The sequence below is a fragment of the Danio rerio genome, chromosome 22 (genome assembly GCF_052040795.2).
Source record: "Danio rerio strain M-AB ecotype USA chromosome 22, GRCz13ab, whole genome shotgun sequence".
Classification (NCBI taxonomy): domain Eukaryota; kingdom Metazoa; phylum Chordata; class Actinopteri; order Cypriniformes; family Danionidae; genus Danio; species Danio rerio.
This window is the reverse complement of record NC_141042.1, coordinates 16,719,797-16,738,110: the sequence shown is the minus strand read 5'-3', so window position 1 is coordinate 16,738,110 and position 18,314 is coordinate 16,719,797. Positions and strand designations below refer to the sequence as shown.

The following is an 18,314-nucleotide window of genomic DNA, read 5'->3' as shown; positions in this document are numbered from 1 at the left end:
ATGTACCAATTTACTGTGTTAACCCCTTCGAAACCCTGGCTTGAGGTTAATATTGTCAGAGGTCCCCTAACAAGTACACATCTTAGGTCGGTGTAGCTTATATGTCAAGTACACAATCACTTTTCGTAATCGGTGTGTTGAATACAGGAGAGATAAGCAGAAATAAAGTTCTAAGCAACTCGTGCAAGATCCACATTACGGGTCGGAGCATCTCAAATGACAAGGCTTGTGGGTTGGTTAGCAGTGGTGAGAATTTGTGAAGTGGTCCTGGAAGGAACAAGCCACAAGTCTCGAGACAGGATGTCGAGCAACCAAGGCAAGGAATGCTATCCCCTCTGGCACAAGTCACATGTATCACACTGCCTATAATAACCCCTGTTTAAAAAAAAAACTTACAATGTATGTGCAGTCTTCAGAACTTTAGAGTGATTAAAGAAGGTTGCCCATTTTCTTTAGCATCTCATGGCCAGGTACATTTGGACCAGGATGCACTGTGGGTTGACAACAAGCCTGGTGAAAGACATGTGAAACCCTGGGTCTGGCCATTCCCTACATGCATTAGCTGGTGAAGTTGTATCCTAATGGTAAGAGAGTCTTGTAACCAATAGGTTGCAGTGGTCAATTCTCTTTACCAGCACGAGTTGCAACACTCTATTTGACTATTAATAACAAAGACTGAGGTTCCCTTGAGGCACCTTATCCTTAGTTGCTTTACACCAGGGGTGCTCAATCATGTTGCTGTAGATCTACCTTTCTCAGAAGAGTTGAGCTGCAACCCTGATCAAACACACCTGTCTTTAATTACCAAGTTCTCCTTCAGATCCGACTTAAGCTGCGGTCACACTGGGCTTTTCCTCCCATAGACTTCCATTCATATGCACGCAAATGCGTCAGACCGGAAACGCTGAGTCATGCATTAAGTTTCGCAGGTCGCTGCGGTGCAAAGTTCAAGCTTTGTGAACTCTGACCAGCGAAAATGCATCACTTGACTGCGTAAGACCAATCGAGGATCAAATCATGACCTCTCTGGGCAGAAATTTAAAACATGGAGCAATCACTCACTATTTTAAATGTCTAATAAGCTTGTTTAATCGCGCACCTTTTCGCAGCGCCACAAGACAAATATCGCACACATAAACTCTAGTGTGACCGCAGGTTTAGTTGTGTTTGATCAGGGTTGGAGCTGAATTCTGCAGGAAGGTAGATCTTCAAGAACAGGATTGGCCACCCCTGCTCTACAGCTTCTCTGGGGGGTTTCTCATAGTATGTCTGATCCACTAACTTGGATGTGTTAACTTGGACCAAAGTGCGGGTCATGTCATTTTTAGTAAAATAATGTAGGTGGGGGAGTGAACAAGTAGCACTCTCTTCGCCCTTTTCAGTCACCGCCATTGCTCCACTCTTCTCCAGGTGTGTGTGTGTACTTGGTGTTTCCAATCAACTAACTTGCATATGGGACTAAAGTAAAGGTCATGTCAAGTCACCTTCAGTAGGTGGTGGAGTAAGCTAACAGTGCACTAATCTAACAGGCACTACACCCACAATTGCTCCTCTACTTCCCACTAACTTGGGTCAAATGCAGAAGACAAAATTGAAGTTCTGTCCACATCACTGTTAGTAGGACAGTGGACCCTGGACCAAGAATGTGCTTCACCAAAAAGCATATTAAAGTCTTTAAGATCCTACATGACACCTTTAGGGTCCATGCTTGTATGGATTGGTTTTGTTTGCCAATTGATGAAAGATAAAAGACGTAATGTTTTGGTTCACGGTACTCATCAACACCTCTGCTCTACTACGACTACTACTGCACCTCAACACTACTGCTCAACAACTCCTACTACTACTACTACTACTACTACTACTACTACTACTACTACTACTACACTTCAACAATATTGCTCAGCTACTACTACTAATATACCTCAATACTACTGCTCAACTACTACTACTACTACTATTACTACACTTCAACACTATTGCTCAGCTACTACTACTTCTACTACTATTACCACACCTCAATACTACTGCTCAACTACTACTAATACACCTCAATACTACTGCTCAACTACTACTAATACACCTCAATTCTACTGCTCAACTACCCCTACTACAACACCTCAACACTACTGCTCTACTACTACACCTCAATACTACTACTACTATTACCACTACTACTACTACACCTCAACACTACTGCTTTACTACTACTACTACTACTACTACTACTACTACAACAACATCTCAACACTACTACTACTACTACACCACAACATTACTGCTTTACTACTACTACTACTACTACTACTACTACTACTACTACAACAACATCTCAACACTACTACTACTACACATCAACACTACTTCTATGGTTGTTAGGTTGTTATTAAGGAGTGAGTAAACACAAACCCAAAACTATACCAAAATCAAAAACCTTTAAGTATTTTTGATATAGTCAGATGTGTTCATTTCTACTCGGAGCAGTTGAAACCTAACATTTCAAACTCGTCTCTGATTGCTGTTTTTCTCTGCCTTATCGACTTGTTGGCCTTTTTCCTTAATCTGCTTCCTCCGCTGCTTTTCATTAGGCACCAGACAGACTGCTTCAGCCTCATTAGACTGACTAATTGCTTCAACAATGTCAGATGGATGTGTACATATGTTTAGTGTGGTGAAAAGGAATTTTAGGGGCCTTTGAGGGGAAATCCACCTTACGGATTGTTTAATTTTTTGGCATATGACTAATGTAAATAAACTTTTTTTTTTCAGGCCCTGCAGCATGGATTTTTGAACTTCGAGACTTTCGATGTTAACGAATATGAACATTATGAGGTAATGATGCCCCTTTTCACCCCTTCGTTATGAAATGCGACTTGCTCACGCTCATTAGGCAAACCAGCAGGCAATGTTTTACCCAGAATTACATTCATTGCTCCTCAAGCCGGTTACATAATCATGTTTATTCCGTCTGACCCAAAGACATTTTAACATAATGACAGTCTCGGCTGAATCAAGTGGATTTAAATCGCACACAGTCAAAGTGATTATACATTACGTACCTGTGTTTGTAATCCACTATAAGAGTTGTACATCTAGGGTGTTTACACAATTGTTGGAACGATTCACGCCAAATGAGCATTCAATTGATTTGCCCGTTAGCATTATGTAAATTTTCCAGCTTGTTCTAATCCGTCACCCGCAGTGCCCTCCACTTTGATGGGGTTACGAGTCTTGCAACCCTGCAGTTCAGGACAACACAGCTCACCAATTATGAAACAAACTCAATCTGCTTGTTCTCGTTGTACACTTTATTCATGCCTGCATCACTCCTTTTCTGCGGGTTCTCTTGTTCTTTCAGCGTGTCGAGAACGGAGATCTGAACTGGATCACCCCAGGCAAACTTCTTGCTTTCAGTGGGCCACATCCCAAAAGTAAAGTAGAGAACGGTAAGACTGCTTGCAGCTTCTTTTTTTTTAGTGCAAGTACTGTCATGATTTGATGCATTTCATTTGAGTGACAGTAGAGGGCGCTCTTGTTTTAGTAATTCTTACATCCCACACTGCAAAAAAAAAAAAGCTTTTCTTAGATTTTTTTTTTGTCTGGTTTCTTGTGCAAATATCCAAGTATATAAGTTCTTATATATATAAGTTCTTAAATCACGAAGCATTTTTTAGACAAGCCATAAATATTGTTTTGTTTTAAGAAATAATATGCCAAAATTACGTAAGGTTTTCAATAAAATAAGCAAAATAATCTGCCTATGGGGTAAGCAAAATTATCTTGTTTTTCGTTTAACACAAGATTATTTTGCTTACCCCATTGGCAGATTATTTTGCTTGTTTTAGGGAAAAACTTACATAATTTTGTCATATTATTTCTTAAAACAAGGCAATATGATTTGCTTGTCTAGAAAATGCTTCTTGATTTAAAACTTTTTAGATTTTTGCACACACTTAAATGTTAGGAGAAATGTACTTGCAACAATTGTAATGCAACTTCTTGCAAATAAAATATATTTTAGGGAAAATGTAATTAATAAAAAATTATTAAAATATAATTAAAAATGTATGTGTATGTATGTATGTATATATATATATATATGTATGTATGTATGTATGTATGTATGTATGTATGTATGTATATATATATATATATATATATATATATATATGGATGTACATAAATACATTATCAAATGTTCTGTTACTTTTGTTATTTTAAATTTACAATTTCATGATTTATAAATCGATGAACGTTTCCTTTAAAATAGAAAAAAGTTTTTTTTTTTTTTTTTTTTTTACCTAAAATGACCTTTAAAATTAATTTTAATTCTATCTAATACTAAGATCCATTTTAATCTTAATTATGGGTTATACAGAGGGTGTTTAATACTAATATATGTGCATGTTCTTTTCAAATAATAATTAAATGCATTGTTTAATATAACTCTAAATGTGTAAATTGATAACCTTACCTTCATGAGAAATTAATGGTGATATACATTCAATAAGTCTATAAAAATTTATTTACATTTAGTAATTTAAATTAAATATACATATTTAAATTTACATTCATATTTATTCAGTGTGTAAGCAATAAAATTAACCCCCCCCCCCTTTTTTTTTTCTTTCTTTCTTTGTGCCATAGGTTACCCTCTACACGCGCCTGAGGCATATTTCCCGTATTTCCGCAAACACAACGTCACGACCATAGTTCGCCTCAACAAGAAGATCTACGATGCCAAGCGCTTTACAGATGCCGGTTTCGACCACTATGACCTGTTCTTTGTGGATGGCAGCACGCCCAGTGACATCATCACCCGCCGCTTCCTGCACATCTGCGAGAGCACGAGCGGAGCGGTGGCTGTGCACTGCAAAGGTGAGACGCCACTTAAATCAAAGACATGCAAATGACAGCATCGCCTCGTTGACCTACTTATTTTGCGCAAAAAGAGGATAATTAATAACAAAATGGCTTTGTTTTTTTTTTACATTCGATATTAGACTTGGTTTGTAAATGTCATTTATAAACATTAGCTTCTAAAATACATTTGTTCCTATTTCCACCTGATATTTACATGCATTTTCAGTGAACAAATCACAAGTGGTTTGCTAAAAAAAAGTCAGTTTCCTCTGTCGTGATTCTTGTGACCACGTGTTGAGATTTGTTAAAACTGTTATTTTGTCATGCTCTACATCACTTTACCAGAAGTGCTCCGTTTGAGATACAAGTTTACCAAGCAAATTAAAAGGATATGGATAGCAACTGTGATGTTAAAACTGTCCATAGGTCTGTACTATTCATATACATTTTGAAAAGTAATCATAATGAATGTGTTTTTAGCCTCTAGAAGGGTTCAAACTATACAAGCTTAAATCATTTTATGCCTCCTTTGTATCTGTATTTACCAATGTCCACTTATGATCTGGCAAAGGGCATCTTAATGCCAAGTGTAAATGAAGCCGAAGTTGTCAACTGGATTTTTTCCAAACTAGTTCAGACCCTGTTTACAGCTAGATTTAGTGTTACCACTTGTGGCCAAAAATTGAACAGATTGAACAAAAAGCATCTAATACCAGGTGTAAATGAGGTCGAAGTAGTTAAATCAGACCAGTTCAGACCCAGTTTACACCTAGATTTAGTGTTTACTTGTGATTGATCAAAAAGCATCTTAATGCCAGGTGTAAATGAGGTCGAAGTAGTTAAATAAGACCAGTTCAGACCCAGTTTACACCCATGTTAAGGTGTGCAATAAGATTAAGGAAAGCACATGTTATTTTTCGGGTCTAAAGTGACTAAAGCATTCAAAAAGGACAAGCTTAAACCTGTTCAGACCCAGTTTACACCTGTATTTAGTGTTCTCTGCATGTTGTAGGATGGAAACGCAATTCAATTTTATACTAATATTTAAGTTTGTCCACTCAAAATATTTTCTGGTGTAAAGTGACCAAATTGGTAAAAAAAAGGGACAAGCTTAAAATGTTTAAGACCAGGGCTGCCCATCCCTGTTCTTGGAGATCTACTTTTCTGCAGAGCTAAGCTCCAACCCTGATCAAGCACAACTAAACTGACTGAAGCTGCGGTCACACTAGAGTTTAAGCTTGCAAAATTCTGTCGTGCAGCGCTGTGGAAAGGGGCAATAAACTAGATAAGTAGACATTCAAAAAAACGAGCGATTGCTCTATATTTTAAATTTCTGTCCAGAGAGGTCATGTTTTGATCCTCGATTGGTCTCATGCACTCAAGTGATGCGATTTCACAGGTCAGAGTTCACCAAGCTTGAACGTTGCAATATAGCGAACTATGAAATTTGATGTACAACCTTGCATTTACGGTCTGACGCATTCACGTGCGAATAAAGAAAGTCTATGGGGAAAAAAGTGCATTGTGACCGCAGCTTAATTAGGATCTGAAGGGGCACTTGGTAATTACAGACAGGTGTGTTGAATCAGATGAACTCTGCAGGAAGGTAGATCTCCAGGAACTGAATTGGGCACCCCTGATTTTGACCATGTTCAAGCATCTAATTAGCATTGTGTATTTGTGTAACTTTTTTTCGACCAATCACAGCGGGTTTAGGCCGGACGGGCACTCTAATTGGCTGCTACCTGATGAAGCACTACCGTTTCACATCTGCCGAAGCCATCGCTTGGATCCGCATCTGCAGACCTGGCTCTATTATTGGACCCCAGCAGCATTATTTAGAAGAGTAAGTCCCACAATGCACCACTTTGAGCCGCTCAATACCTTCTTTTTCTCTATTGTGTGTTACTTTTACATAACGCAGACAAGTGCTCTAACTTTGGTATATTGGGAGAGCGGTTTTCAAGAGCGCGGATCTAGAAGGTCAACACATGTTTTGCCTGAGTCATCCAATTCAGGCTTGCAAGTTTGATTTGGCTTTTGACTATCAATTTCGTGCAGCATATAGGCAGATTGCGGTTCATTGTCATGTGTGAGTTAAAACAGAGCACTGGTCATGCGAAGGTCAGTTCAAGCTAATCTCTCGAGTGTGTTTTTTTGTGCTGACGTGATGCCGCAATGTGATTTTTGAATGCCCACCACGGGATAGATGAATGTTATCTTCAGGCATATTTTCCTCCTTAGGCCATTGTGAGACGTGTGAGATTCTGTTTCTGCTTGCTGAGCACAATGTGCCTGTTATCTGGCATTAAGTGGACAGTTCAGTCCGAGCGCAGATTTCTTCCCATACAGCTGAATTGTTTGTCCGAAACACCATATCCTCAGGACATTGATGGGGAATTGTTGTTTTTTGTACCTGTACAGGAAGCAGGCCAGTCTCTGGGCTCATGGTGATAGTCTACGGTCCAAGCAGAGGCAGAATCAGGACAGATCAGTGCCTCAGCTTATCTCCAGTATGGACAACCTCTCCATCAGCACCTCCATCTTGAAATCCCACAGCTTGGACCGGATGGAGGAGGTGAGGCCTACAGGGACATTTCAATTCATTTATTTTTTATATATAATAAAAAGTGATTTATATTGGGGATTATTAATTGCAGAGTTATATGGCATTTATTTAATTTTTATTTTATATAATATTTTAGCCATTTAAGCTCATTTCACAGTGTTAAATTCAAATTTTAAAAAATATTTAAATTGTATTCATGTTAGCTATTAAATGATCAGCTGCTATAGCATATTTGTTTGATATCTAGTATTGTGGAAACCATGTAAAGTATCATAAAATATATTGGTTAATCTGATATCATTCAAATAGTTAAGAAAATACTTCATGCCTTTTGCTATATCGTTCTGAATTTGAAGGATTAGTTCATCCAAAAATGAACGTTATCCCATAATTGAACTTAAAGCCATCGTAGGTTTGTGTGACTTTCTTCTTTCAGACTTACACAGTCAGGGTAGTTTGAAATGTAATCCATTCTCTTCTATGATGTATAATGGTGTTGGATGGTGGCTTTTATTTTGAAGCTTCCAAAAGTGCATAAGTCATTCATTAAACTAACCCTCACACTGCCAAGGGGTTAGCTCATGTCTTCTGAAGTAAACCTGTGTTTTTTGTGGAACAGAAATATTTAACGTTTGCTACGTTTTCACTCACTTATTTTTATGTGCATTTTGTATATGCGCATAAAAAATTGGTTAAAGGAAATGCTACGATGGCATAAGTTTTGAAAATGTGCATAAACGTATGCGCATACCTAAGTAGGATAAACAAATTCCAGCATGCGCATTAAAAAACCTATGTGGTTTTGTTTTAATAAAAAGTGATGATGAAAATGTGTGTGAATGGACAAATCAGCAGTTGAGCACATTGTAAAACATGAAATGTTGTTTTGATCATTCTAAAATACCTTAACCGTTTCAGTATTAGTGTTATTAAGAACTGTCAAGAGTGTCTGTGCTACGTGTCTGACTTGTCGGCATACTGTCTTCTGAGGTTCAAGTCATTTATTAAATAAAGAAAAGATTCACGCAGCTTCTCCTTCACAGCAAATTCCATTTTTACTTCTGTTATTTGGCACCAGTCAATCAGAAAGTGACGATTTTGGTTCTCTTTGACGACTTTGATGGAAATGCTGCTTTGTTCGCACGACTTGTATGCGAAATTCCAGTTTTGCGCATGAAGTTAATTCGCATTTTTTAATGGAAACATAGCTACTGTTAAATTCTTAAGTCTAATCACTAAGCTCCAGTGGTGGCTAAATCAGCGTTAGACATGAGGGTTGACGTAAGATGGGTTAACACTTTGTTATATACTGTATGACATGTACAGTAACACCAAGTCAAATAGTTTTCTTATTCATCGTTTACTGTATGTTCTTTTGTTATAAATGAACTGTGTTTCACGAGATGTATTTAATCCTGGAAATTTCGCAACAAATGCATCTTACAATATTGCATCATATGCCGTATACGTCAGTTGCACATAATGTGCATTCAACCACCACCTGAAGACAGTGATTCGGAATTTTATAATTAAAAATTATAAATATTTTTAGTAGATAAACACATCGATTGTCTTCATAAGATTTGACACTTAGAAACTTCAAAACAAAAATCACCTTCTAACGCTTTCATACAGAATGGAAGAACCAGGATAAAATTTAAAACTTCTCCAACTGTTTGTCTAACACAAAGTCATACACTGATGGCTTGAGTAAATTTGGGGTAATTTTATTGTTGGGGTGAACTACTTCTTTAATATCGGTATTTTACTACTTGGATAATTTAATGAATACTTTTGTTTTTAGTGTCAAGTGTTGAAACATGTTGAGAGGGTTAAAATCGCTATATAAACGTTAAAGGCTGATTTATACTTCTGCGTCAAGCATATGCTCCAGCTTTCACGCAGTCGCATTTCAGAAAAAACAAAACACCCACGAAGAAAAAACACAGAGAAACATAAAAACCTTCTGCCAGCTAGCATTTCGGAAGTGTTATTACAGAGCAGCACAAACAACGTGCAAAACGATAAATGCATGACTACATGGAAAGCAGGCACTGTGGGTCACTGCGATCACTCGATGCATTTACATGTCCTCTAACTTTTGACAGAATGATTATGCTGAGAACGATCTCGGTATGACGCAAGGAGACAAACTGCGTGCCTTAAAGGGCCGACGGCAGCCGAGGTCTGCGACCACTGGAGCCATAAGGTAAGACGCCATTCTTTTGTTTTATACGAATGAATAATTTGAACACTCGTCATCTTACAATAGCGCCCCCTCTGGCAGCCCTGATAATCCAAATCATCTTTATAAATGGCGTTTTGAGGACTTTGGTGATGTAACACGCTATTTAAAGCCCAAATCTCAACCTGGACATAAAAAGCAATGCTGGTGTAAGACCAGTATCACATCATCTATTCAGGTCTCCATATACGCAGAGTAATGAGTCACATTACATAAATGACACTCGTTTCTTCCGCTCGTGAATGGGGGGCCTTTTATCACGACTCTTTCAACTTCCATTAGCTTTTAGCTCCGTGAAGAGCTAAATGACGACAGGCCATGGTTAGTGTTTCCAGTCCACTCTTAAATGCAAGACACAGAGCGAAAATAAATACAAAAGAAACCCTGCGCTGGTAAGAGCGCTGATGTACTAGCTGGTTGGCATAGTAACATGGCGCTCTTGTCGTTTCAGAGAGATGTACCTCAGGATGGGTACATGCTGCTTTTAGATGCTTTTTTTTTTTTTAACAGGCTTGAATGTGAAATGCAGCGCTAGCAATACTGCTTTGTTATACATTGTACACGGCATACTAACTTTCTTTCAAAATTAATCTTGCTTTGAAATTAAGGCCTAGCATGTTACTCTTTCTTACTACACAATGCGTTATGAATATTATGTACAGTTTTTGTGAACAGTATGCACACTGATATTTTTTAAAGGCTTGGTTTGAATAGAACGCTAGCATAAAGCGTATTGTATGTATCTGTACTGTGCACTGTTTCTGTAAAAATGCTAAAATTCTTTAAAAATGTGATTTAGTTTGAGCGTTTGTTGATTGCATCTATATAATGTACAGCCTGCTGTGTACAAAATTGTGCAGTTTGCATATTGATTTAATAATTGTAAGATTTAAAGTGCATGCTAATTAATCGTCTTAGGCTATATTAAGTTTAGTTTGAATGTTTGGCTTGAAATTGAGCACATTTATAAGTATATTATGCATATTATGCACTGTTTTTTTGTTTACGATTAGCATAAGTATGATCTATTTTTGCTAATAAAAATAAGTTTAGCGAATGTTGTAGATAATCGGAGTATTTGATACGTGCATACTTAAAATGCACAATATCCATACAGCCCTACAAAGGCACAGTGCAGTGACTACACATTTTGTCAAAATTGACCTGGACAAAGAGTCCTGCTTCAGTTTGGGATCATTTTAGAGTGCCAAAACTGCTGTAACTACAAAAAAAAGTTAAAACTTTAAACAAAAAGGCATTTGGTTCAGTTTCAGTGTGTATAAATACTGCACTTTGCATTTGTAAACCAGCATACTAATGCAGTGCTTCCCACACATAGACTTTACTTTGTCGGGGCCGCATATGTAGTGACATTTTTTTTCACTATTATTATTATTCTTTTACTAGGGATGCTCTGGTCAGGATTTTCGCTCCATAATGTTGCATAAAATCTCTTAAACACATCTCTTATAACTGTATTGTGCTGACATGTCATTGCCAGAAACAGCTTTACAGAAAAGACTAGATGTAACAGTCAAAAACACAGAACTTTTAGTTTTTATACAGTGCATCTGGAAAGTATTCATAGCATTTCTTTTTTTTCTACATTTTTTGTTACAGTTTTATTCCAAAATGGATTAAATTCACTTATTTCCTCAATTCTACACACAATATCCCATAATGACAATGTGAAAAGAGATTTTTGAAATTGTTGCAAATTTATTCAAAATTAAAAACCTGAAAAATCACATGTATAGAAGTATTCACAGCCTTCGCTCAATACTTTGCTGATGCACATTTGGCAGCATTTACAGCCTCAAGTCTTTTTGAATATGGGGCCACAAGCTTGGCACACCTGTCTTTGGGAATTTTTGCCCATTCCTCTTTGCAGTACCTCTCAAGCTCTATCAGGTTGGATGGGAATCGACGATGTACAGCCATTTTCAGATGACTCCAGAGATGTTTAATAGGATTTAGGTCTGGGCTCTGGCTGGGCCACTCAAGAACATTGTCATTATGGCATATTGTGTGTAGAATTGAGGAAATAAATTAATTAATTGATTTTAGAATAAGGCTGTAACAGCAAAAAATGTGGAAAAAGTAACCCACTGATGCTTACAGGATGCATTGTATATGTAAAAATGCCTAAATAAATGTAAGGCCGTTTTTAGTATTTTGCTCTCCAACTAGCATGTCTCTGACGGAAGCTTCTGTGCTCTGAACAACCTCACAGCAACTCGATCGCTCAAGGAGAGAGACAGGGATGTCCATTTGAGATATCTTTACTGTGCTATTTATCTAACCTAACAAATGTAAAGCTTAGAACATCACAGTGCCTCTTGCAATCTGTTCTCTTGCTAATTCACTCTCATCTCTACGATTTCCTGGGTATTTTATCTAATTTAAAACAACTGCGATCGCTTCAGGAGATCAGCCTTATTTGAAAATACCGATTGAATCATAAAATTGGATTAACTGTTTGATAGGAGCAAAACCATCAACACTCCCACAGACAGTCTCACATGCTGTGCAGACCCACAGAGACACGCCTTTTTGGGCCGGGGTTTCTAAATTTCCTAAAATGTCCGGGATTCAGGTTTTGCATTCGCTCTTCAAATGTATTGTTAATCGTATGCATTTTTGCATGACCGTTTTCTTTTAGGCCTACTTTCGCTGACAGCTGATTGACTAATCATTCATTCTTTATTCGAAACAACTGAAAAAACTTTACTATTTACTCAGAGAGGTTAAAATGACAGGTCTAAACTGAGAGCAAAATGTATGTACACCATTAGTAATGGTTAATCAACGCATTTGCCCTATTTTAACAATCTACATGTTTTAACTTGTATACTTTTTTATATATCGTCTTTTTATTCTTTTTTTCTGTGAATTTATTTTTCATTTGCTGTATATTTGATTAATTTGATGATGCAATATATTATATATTTTACATATCTAAAATGCTTTGGCATTCATTTGCTTTGAACTTGAGAGAGAGCGAGAGAGGCTTGTTTTACCTGTCAGTGGGTGCACATGGCTCCTGAATAGCATAAAAGTAAGAGAAATAATTCATTTTTTTTTTTACCTATTTAAAAGAAACGATTCGATTGTTATCACTAGATTGAATGTGTGTAATCAGTGGTTATCAGCTGATGTATATTGGCCAGTAGGGGCCTTCTGCTTCTCAAGCCTGGTTTATTCTCGACACGTCCACTGGTTTGCTTGTTTGCTTGCTCATAAAGATAACCAGATGATCAATAATTCTTGGCTAGAAATTGCAATAGCAGTGGGAAAGGAGGAAAGTTTTTGTAAATGTTTGGAAAAACCTGAGGGATAAAGCCAAAATAGATTATTTAATTACGAAAATGTTTTTTCACCATTCATTTTGAATTGAAAATAATTTAATAGTTACAAAACTATAATTAAGGATCAAATTATTTATTTGCACCTGAAAAAGAATATTTCAACCTATCGGTTTACAACATACTGATGCCCTGTTTTTTTTTTTACATTATTTGTGATGATGGTTTATTCTTTCTATAATATATTTGTAGAGCAACCCATGTTCTGTTGTCATTATTATGTTATTAAGTTTTATTAGGTAGAACTGTCCGAAATATGAACAAAAGCAAGTAATGCATTAAAGTTTGGTTTAAAAAAAAAAAACTTGAATGGTTATACATTTTTTATAATTAAATTAATTTATATAAAAAAAAAAATAGTTAAAAAATCTTGAACAATACTAAAGATATGACATACTTTCGGAAACTTCCTTCTTCTCTGTTTATCTGTCTGACTTCACGGTCAGTTTCTTTTGACCGTTCCCTGTCGTTTTAAAGAATATCACAACGGCGAACACGGCAAGTATACAAACCCTGTTCATTTTGCACGCAGTCAGCAGATGTGCGTGATGCGGCACCAAGGGGGAGTATAAATCAGGCTTATAATTGTATTTATTTAAAAATTATTTATATTATTTATAAAATGTCCTATTAATTGTATTTTATTAACGCCTACCCCAACCTTAAACCCAACCATCATAGTAATTTAAAAACAGATCTGGATCTGAAGTCTTCTTTAATAGTAAACCTGATTAAATATATGGATTGATAACAGCCTTCTTAGCCTACTAGTAGGCGCAGAAGGCCCCTACTGGCCCATATCTAACAGCTAATAACCACTGATAACACTTATTCAGTTGAGTGATAACATTGTAATCGGGTGGTATGACAGTGTCATAATAAACAAAATTATTGTTAAAAATGTAATTGTTTTGTTTCTCGCATGTAATTAACTCTTTCTGTCATGTGGGTAAATGGTGTGTTTCAATCCGGCTACCACCCCAAGTATATTTCAAACCTGTGGGAAGCACTGCAATGCACTTCAAAACACAACACAAATGCTGCCTGTTAATTAAAAATAAATGCGGTATGTAGTGTGCATTCATTCTCGAACCTAAGCAATGAATTCACTTCCTTTTTCAACTGCAGTTTATGTAACCATGTGGTGTGTGCTTGAACCCAGTGTCATCTCAATGTTTTTCCAACAGAGTCGAGGACGTGAAGGTGCACACTAGGTCTCCATCTCAGCCTCTTAGGTAATGTTTTATTTCAAGCTTGCATTTTGTTTTCTTTGAAGGCCAGAGGTCATTAACATACAAAAGCCTTAAAAGTCTGATGCATCCACCTGCTTAGGAGAGAACATGGTTATGTGGCTTGTCTTTGGTGTATGAAAGCAGTTTAAAATCATCATAACTGCTGACTATAAATGATTTGGGAAAGCTGTTGGCAGTACACTTGCTGTTTTACCTCTTTATTAAAACATTCTGTTCTTTAGTCTATGCCTTTTAAAGACAAATTGTACCCTGGCGTATCTTAATTTCCAGTACTCTGTGCATAACACTAATAAAACGAGATGTTCAAGTACTGTTCGATGAGAACAAGTTGCCGCATCATTATGTGCACGGTGATGTCGTCAATAATTTGAACAGGGCCCGTTTTAGCACGTTTAACCCAGATGTAAATGAAACACTCCTTTGAGAAGAGTACGCGGCCCTTAATTAATATTGTTCTGAAGAGCTGAAGAGGCCACTCGGATGCAACCGGCCCTCCTCCTCCCCCTCTTCCTGTCCGCATGAGAGTGAAGGACGAGCTCTTGGCAGATTTGTTTGTTTTTGCGTCTGACTGTTAGAGAAGAGAGTAGCAATTGATTAGATAATAATATCATCATTTTATACATGGATGCTGTGTAAATAAATAATACAGAGTGTTTAAATGTATGAATTGGTGATTGAAAGTAATAACTGTTAATCATATTTCTAAGTGTTTTGGATGCATTAGTGCACAGGTGTCAAACTCAGTTCCAAAAGGGCCGCAGCTCTGCACAGTTGAGTTCCAACCCTAATTAAGCGCACCTGATCAAACTAATTGAGTCCTTCAGGCTTGTTTGAAACCTACAGGTAAGTGTGTTGGAGCAGGGTTGGAGCTAAACTGTGCAGGGCTTCGACCCTCCAGGAATTGAGTTTGACACCCCTGCATTAGTGTATTATAATGTAATAAAGGGCTGCACGATGTTGGAAAAATATGACATTGCGATATTTTTTCTATTACTGCCATGCATATTGAGATATGAATATCATTTCACCAGATCATTTGAATTAGCTATATTAAGAAAATTAATTGAGATTAACTGGAGTTATATGCAAATGTATAACATGTAATACATTACAAGCATATAACAAACGGTAGAGCAAAAATCTAAGTTATTGTGGAGACGCACATTGCGATATCGATGCTCAAATTATATATTGTTTAGGCCTATTGCAATACATGTTGAAATGCAGTCATTACTAATATAATTTAATGATGAAAATTTAAATACGGATTATCAGACTTTAAATTAATAGGCTGAATAGATGTGTAGCGATGAATACTACAATGTGTATGTATATGTTTGTGTGTGTATACCATAGACTGTAAAAGATATGGACGTAGTATTCATGACGTCACCCATAGGTTTCTGAAGAGTGCAGATGAAGCTGCAAGTGGGCGTGACCAAATCATTGCCATTTTGTTTTACGTGTCATTGCACCGACCCCGAGTAACCAAATAAGGGCAAAGTAGCGGAGCTGCAGATACCTGCTAGCATTTTTCGTAGAAAGGCTTTTCTTTGGGAGATGCACTTAATATTTTGATTACCTGTGACTTAATTGTGCTCTGACTACATGTGCTTGGTTGTATACTATATCAATAAAGTGTTTAGACTTTTAAAAACACTGTTGTTAGACATTGAGCCACTAAGCATTATTCTTAAGACGTTTTTCTACAGGAGAAAAATGTGAATTACTATCAAACACTTAAAATATAGTCTGTGTTAGTGAATGCAAGGCTATTTATGAAATCCAGGCATAACACTGTATGACAGTATTTCAGATGACTTTTATAGCCTACAGTTAATCAATCTGTTAGATTCTGGAGTGCTTTACAGGCCTAAAGAAATTGATAAATGATCTTATATAATTGTACTAAAACATTTATAGATATGGTATATAATTTCACTCACCTGGGAAATAGAGCAAATTGAATGGTTTGTGAGGACAATAAAGTGCCCATAGCATGCCACATTATCTGATAATTGTAAGAAATAATTTGAAAAGGCTCTGACTCTGTAAAGCCACAAAGCAACACAAAAATACGATGAATATGCCGATTTCAGCAGCTAATCAGCCGGAATCAGCTGAGGTGATGAGACCGAGAGCAGCGAGACCTAGCTGTCACTCAATGGCCCGCCCTATGCTGACTAAATATAACTTGATAAAAACGAAACAGATAAGTTATAAAAAAAAAATAAAAATCTTAAACAAGCAAACAAAAAAATCTTTAAAAAAACAACAACAAAAAAACACTCACAGTTGTCATTAGGGGTAATATTAGCTATATACATCAAAATAGTGTTTTTGTACCAGGCTGTAAACACTTTCGTAAAATTGGCCATTTTAACATTGGGCTCAATAGAAATGTGCTTCATTATGGAGACAGGCCTAGTTAAATTTCGATGAATTACAGTTTCCGTTACTTTCATATTAGCTTCACGAGGGATAGCAGAATGTTGCCCCTTTCTGTATACGTATACGTGTACACTTGCGCACACAAGTAAATAAAGGAACCCCCCATTAAAAGTAATTTAATTTGGACAGATTAAAATAAGCAAACACATTGTGTGCATTACAAATGATTTATTTGACAACCACTATACCAAAATATGTTTTATAAATAATATATGTAAATAATATATCAAATGTGTTGTATAGATGTATTACTGTAAAGAACTTATAGATATAATTCTACTTTTACTGATTTAAAATGAATAGATAAGTAGCATGTATATTAGGTTGAGTACACTATATAAAAATGTTATTGGCATGAAAACCTGAGCTCCTGAACTATTAGCAGATAAAATATTAATGTATTTTATGTAACCAACTGATTAATACTTTAAAAGCCACTGCTAGCTGTTTATTTGAAAACTTCCATGTTTGACTTTTTTCATTGTTATTTCGTTGAGATGAACCTGAGTCAGAGTTTTTCAAGTGGGTGAAAGAACAGGAGGAACTGTGTGGGAGACGCTGATTAGTGGCAGGATTACCAACTTTGCACTTCAGAATCAAAACTGAAAGAAAAAAGAGAGGAAAATGGGCTCTTTTCCCACACCGATAGTAAAGAGGAAAGCATTAGATGAGTAAAGTTCCTGAAAGTTAAAATTACTTATTAAGAGCTTTAAGTTTAAAGGTTTGATTTAAGAGAACTCAAAAACGTCACTAGCATAATATTGCTTGAACTAATTAGCATTGCGTGTTATTAGAAATAAGCAGTTTTCTAGCATCTTTATTATTGTTACTATGCTTTATGGACTTTGCTACCATATTTCTGTCACGTTGCTATCATGATAGTGTGAATTAGCATTTTACTTGCTTAATTGAACATTGTGAAGATGTATTAGCATTTTGGGTAATAAGCCTTTAGCCTTAAGCCTTTACAATGCTGTGTTAATGTTCACACCTTCAGTGAAAGTCTAATCTATTGCTTAGATTTGGTCATGTTTGAAAAACGAAAGTGGGATTAGTTTTAGAAAGCAAAGCATAAAGTCAGATCATCTCGAAGATCTGGCCTGAGGTTGTGGCCAATACTGTTCATAAATGTATATAAAGTTGAAGACTAAAACATTAGCCCTCCCGTGAAATTTGAATACTTTTTCAGATATTTCCCAAGGGCTGTTTAACAGATTTCTTAAAAAAAAAAAAAAAAAAAAAAATATATATATATATATATATATATATATATATATATATATATATATATATATATATATATATATATATATATATATATATATATATATATATATATATATATATATATATATATATAACCTATTTAAATATCTAATTTCTTTTGTCTTTGCCATGATGACTGTACATGATATTTTACTAGTTATACTACATCTTGACTACTCAAGAAACAAACAATATATGAAGGAGAAGTATGCGCTCAGGAATTTGTTTTGGTCAAATGTAATTGGAAGATGATTTGAACCTGTGATTCATCTGAGCATGTTTTCTTGACATGCTTGGACCTT

The 18,314-nt window shown here is 36.2% G+C and overlaps 1 protein-coding gene and 1 long non-coding RNA gene across 27 annotated transcripts in view; one reads left to right on the top strand and one right to left on the bottom strand.

The window, feature by feature from the left end:
- The window catches only part of cdc14ab (cell division cycle 14Ab), a 75,350-nt gene that overhangs the window by 41,070 nt on the left and 15,966 nt on the right, over positions 1 to 18,314 (top strand). For 23 of the 26 annotated variants that reach the window (XR_015521280.1, XR_015521282.1, XR_015521281.1 and 20 more), the window contains 7 exon segments: positions 2,770 to 2,832; positions 3,359 to 3,446; positions 4,648 to 4,878; positions 6,571 to 6,709; positions 7,288 to 7,441; positions 9,541 to 9,641; positions 14,230 to 14,277. Coding sequence is in view for 6 of the 26 variants with exons in the window: in XM_087303072.1 (XP_087159198.1) it covers positions 2,770 to 2,832; positions 3,359 to 3,446; positions 4,648 to 4,878; positions 6,571 to 6,709; positions 7,288 to 7,441; positions 9,541 to 9,641; positions 14,230 to 14,277 (824 nt within the window). In the remaining 20 variants the exon portion in view is untranslated. 26 annotated transcript variants of the gene reach the window in all.
- LOC147838481 (uncharacterized) lies at positions 10,778 to 17,967 on the bottom strand. The gene is made up of 3 exons (XR_015521826.1): positions 16,238 to 17,967; positions 13,834 to 15,975; positions 10,778 to 12,350 (listed from the first exon to the last, which is right to left on the bottom strand). It is a non-coding gene; the product is annotated as an uncharacterized LOC147838481 (long non-coding RNA).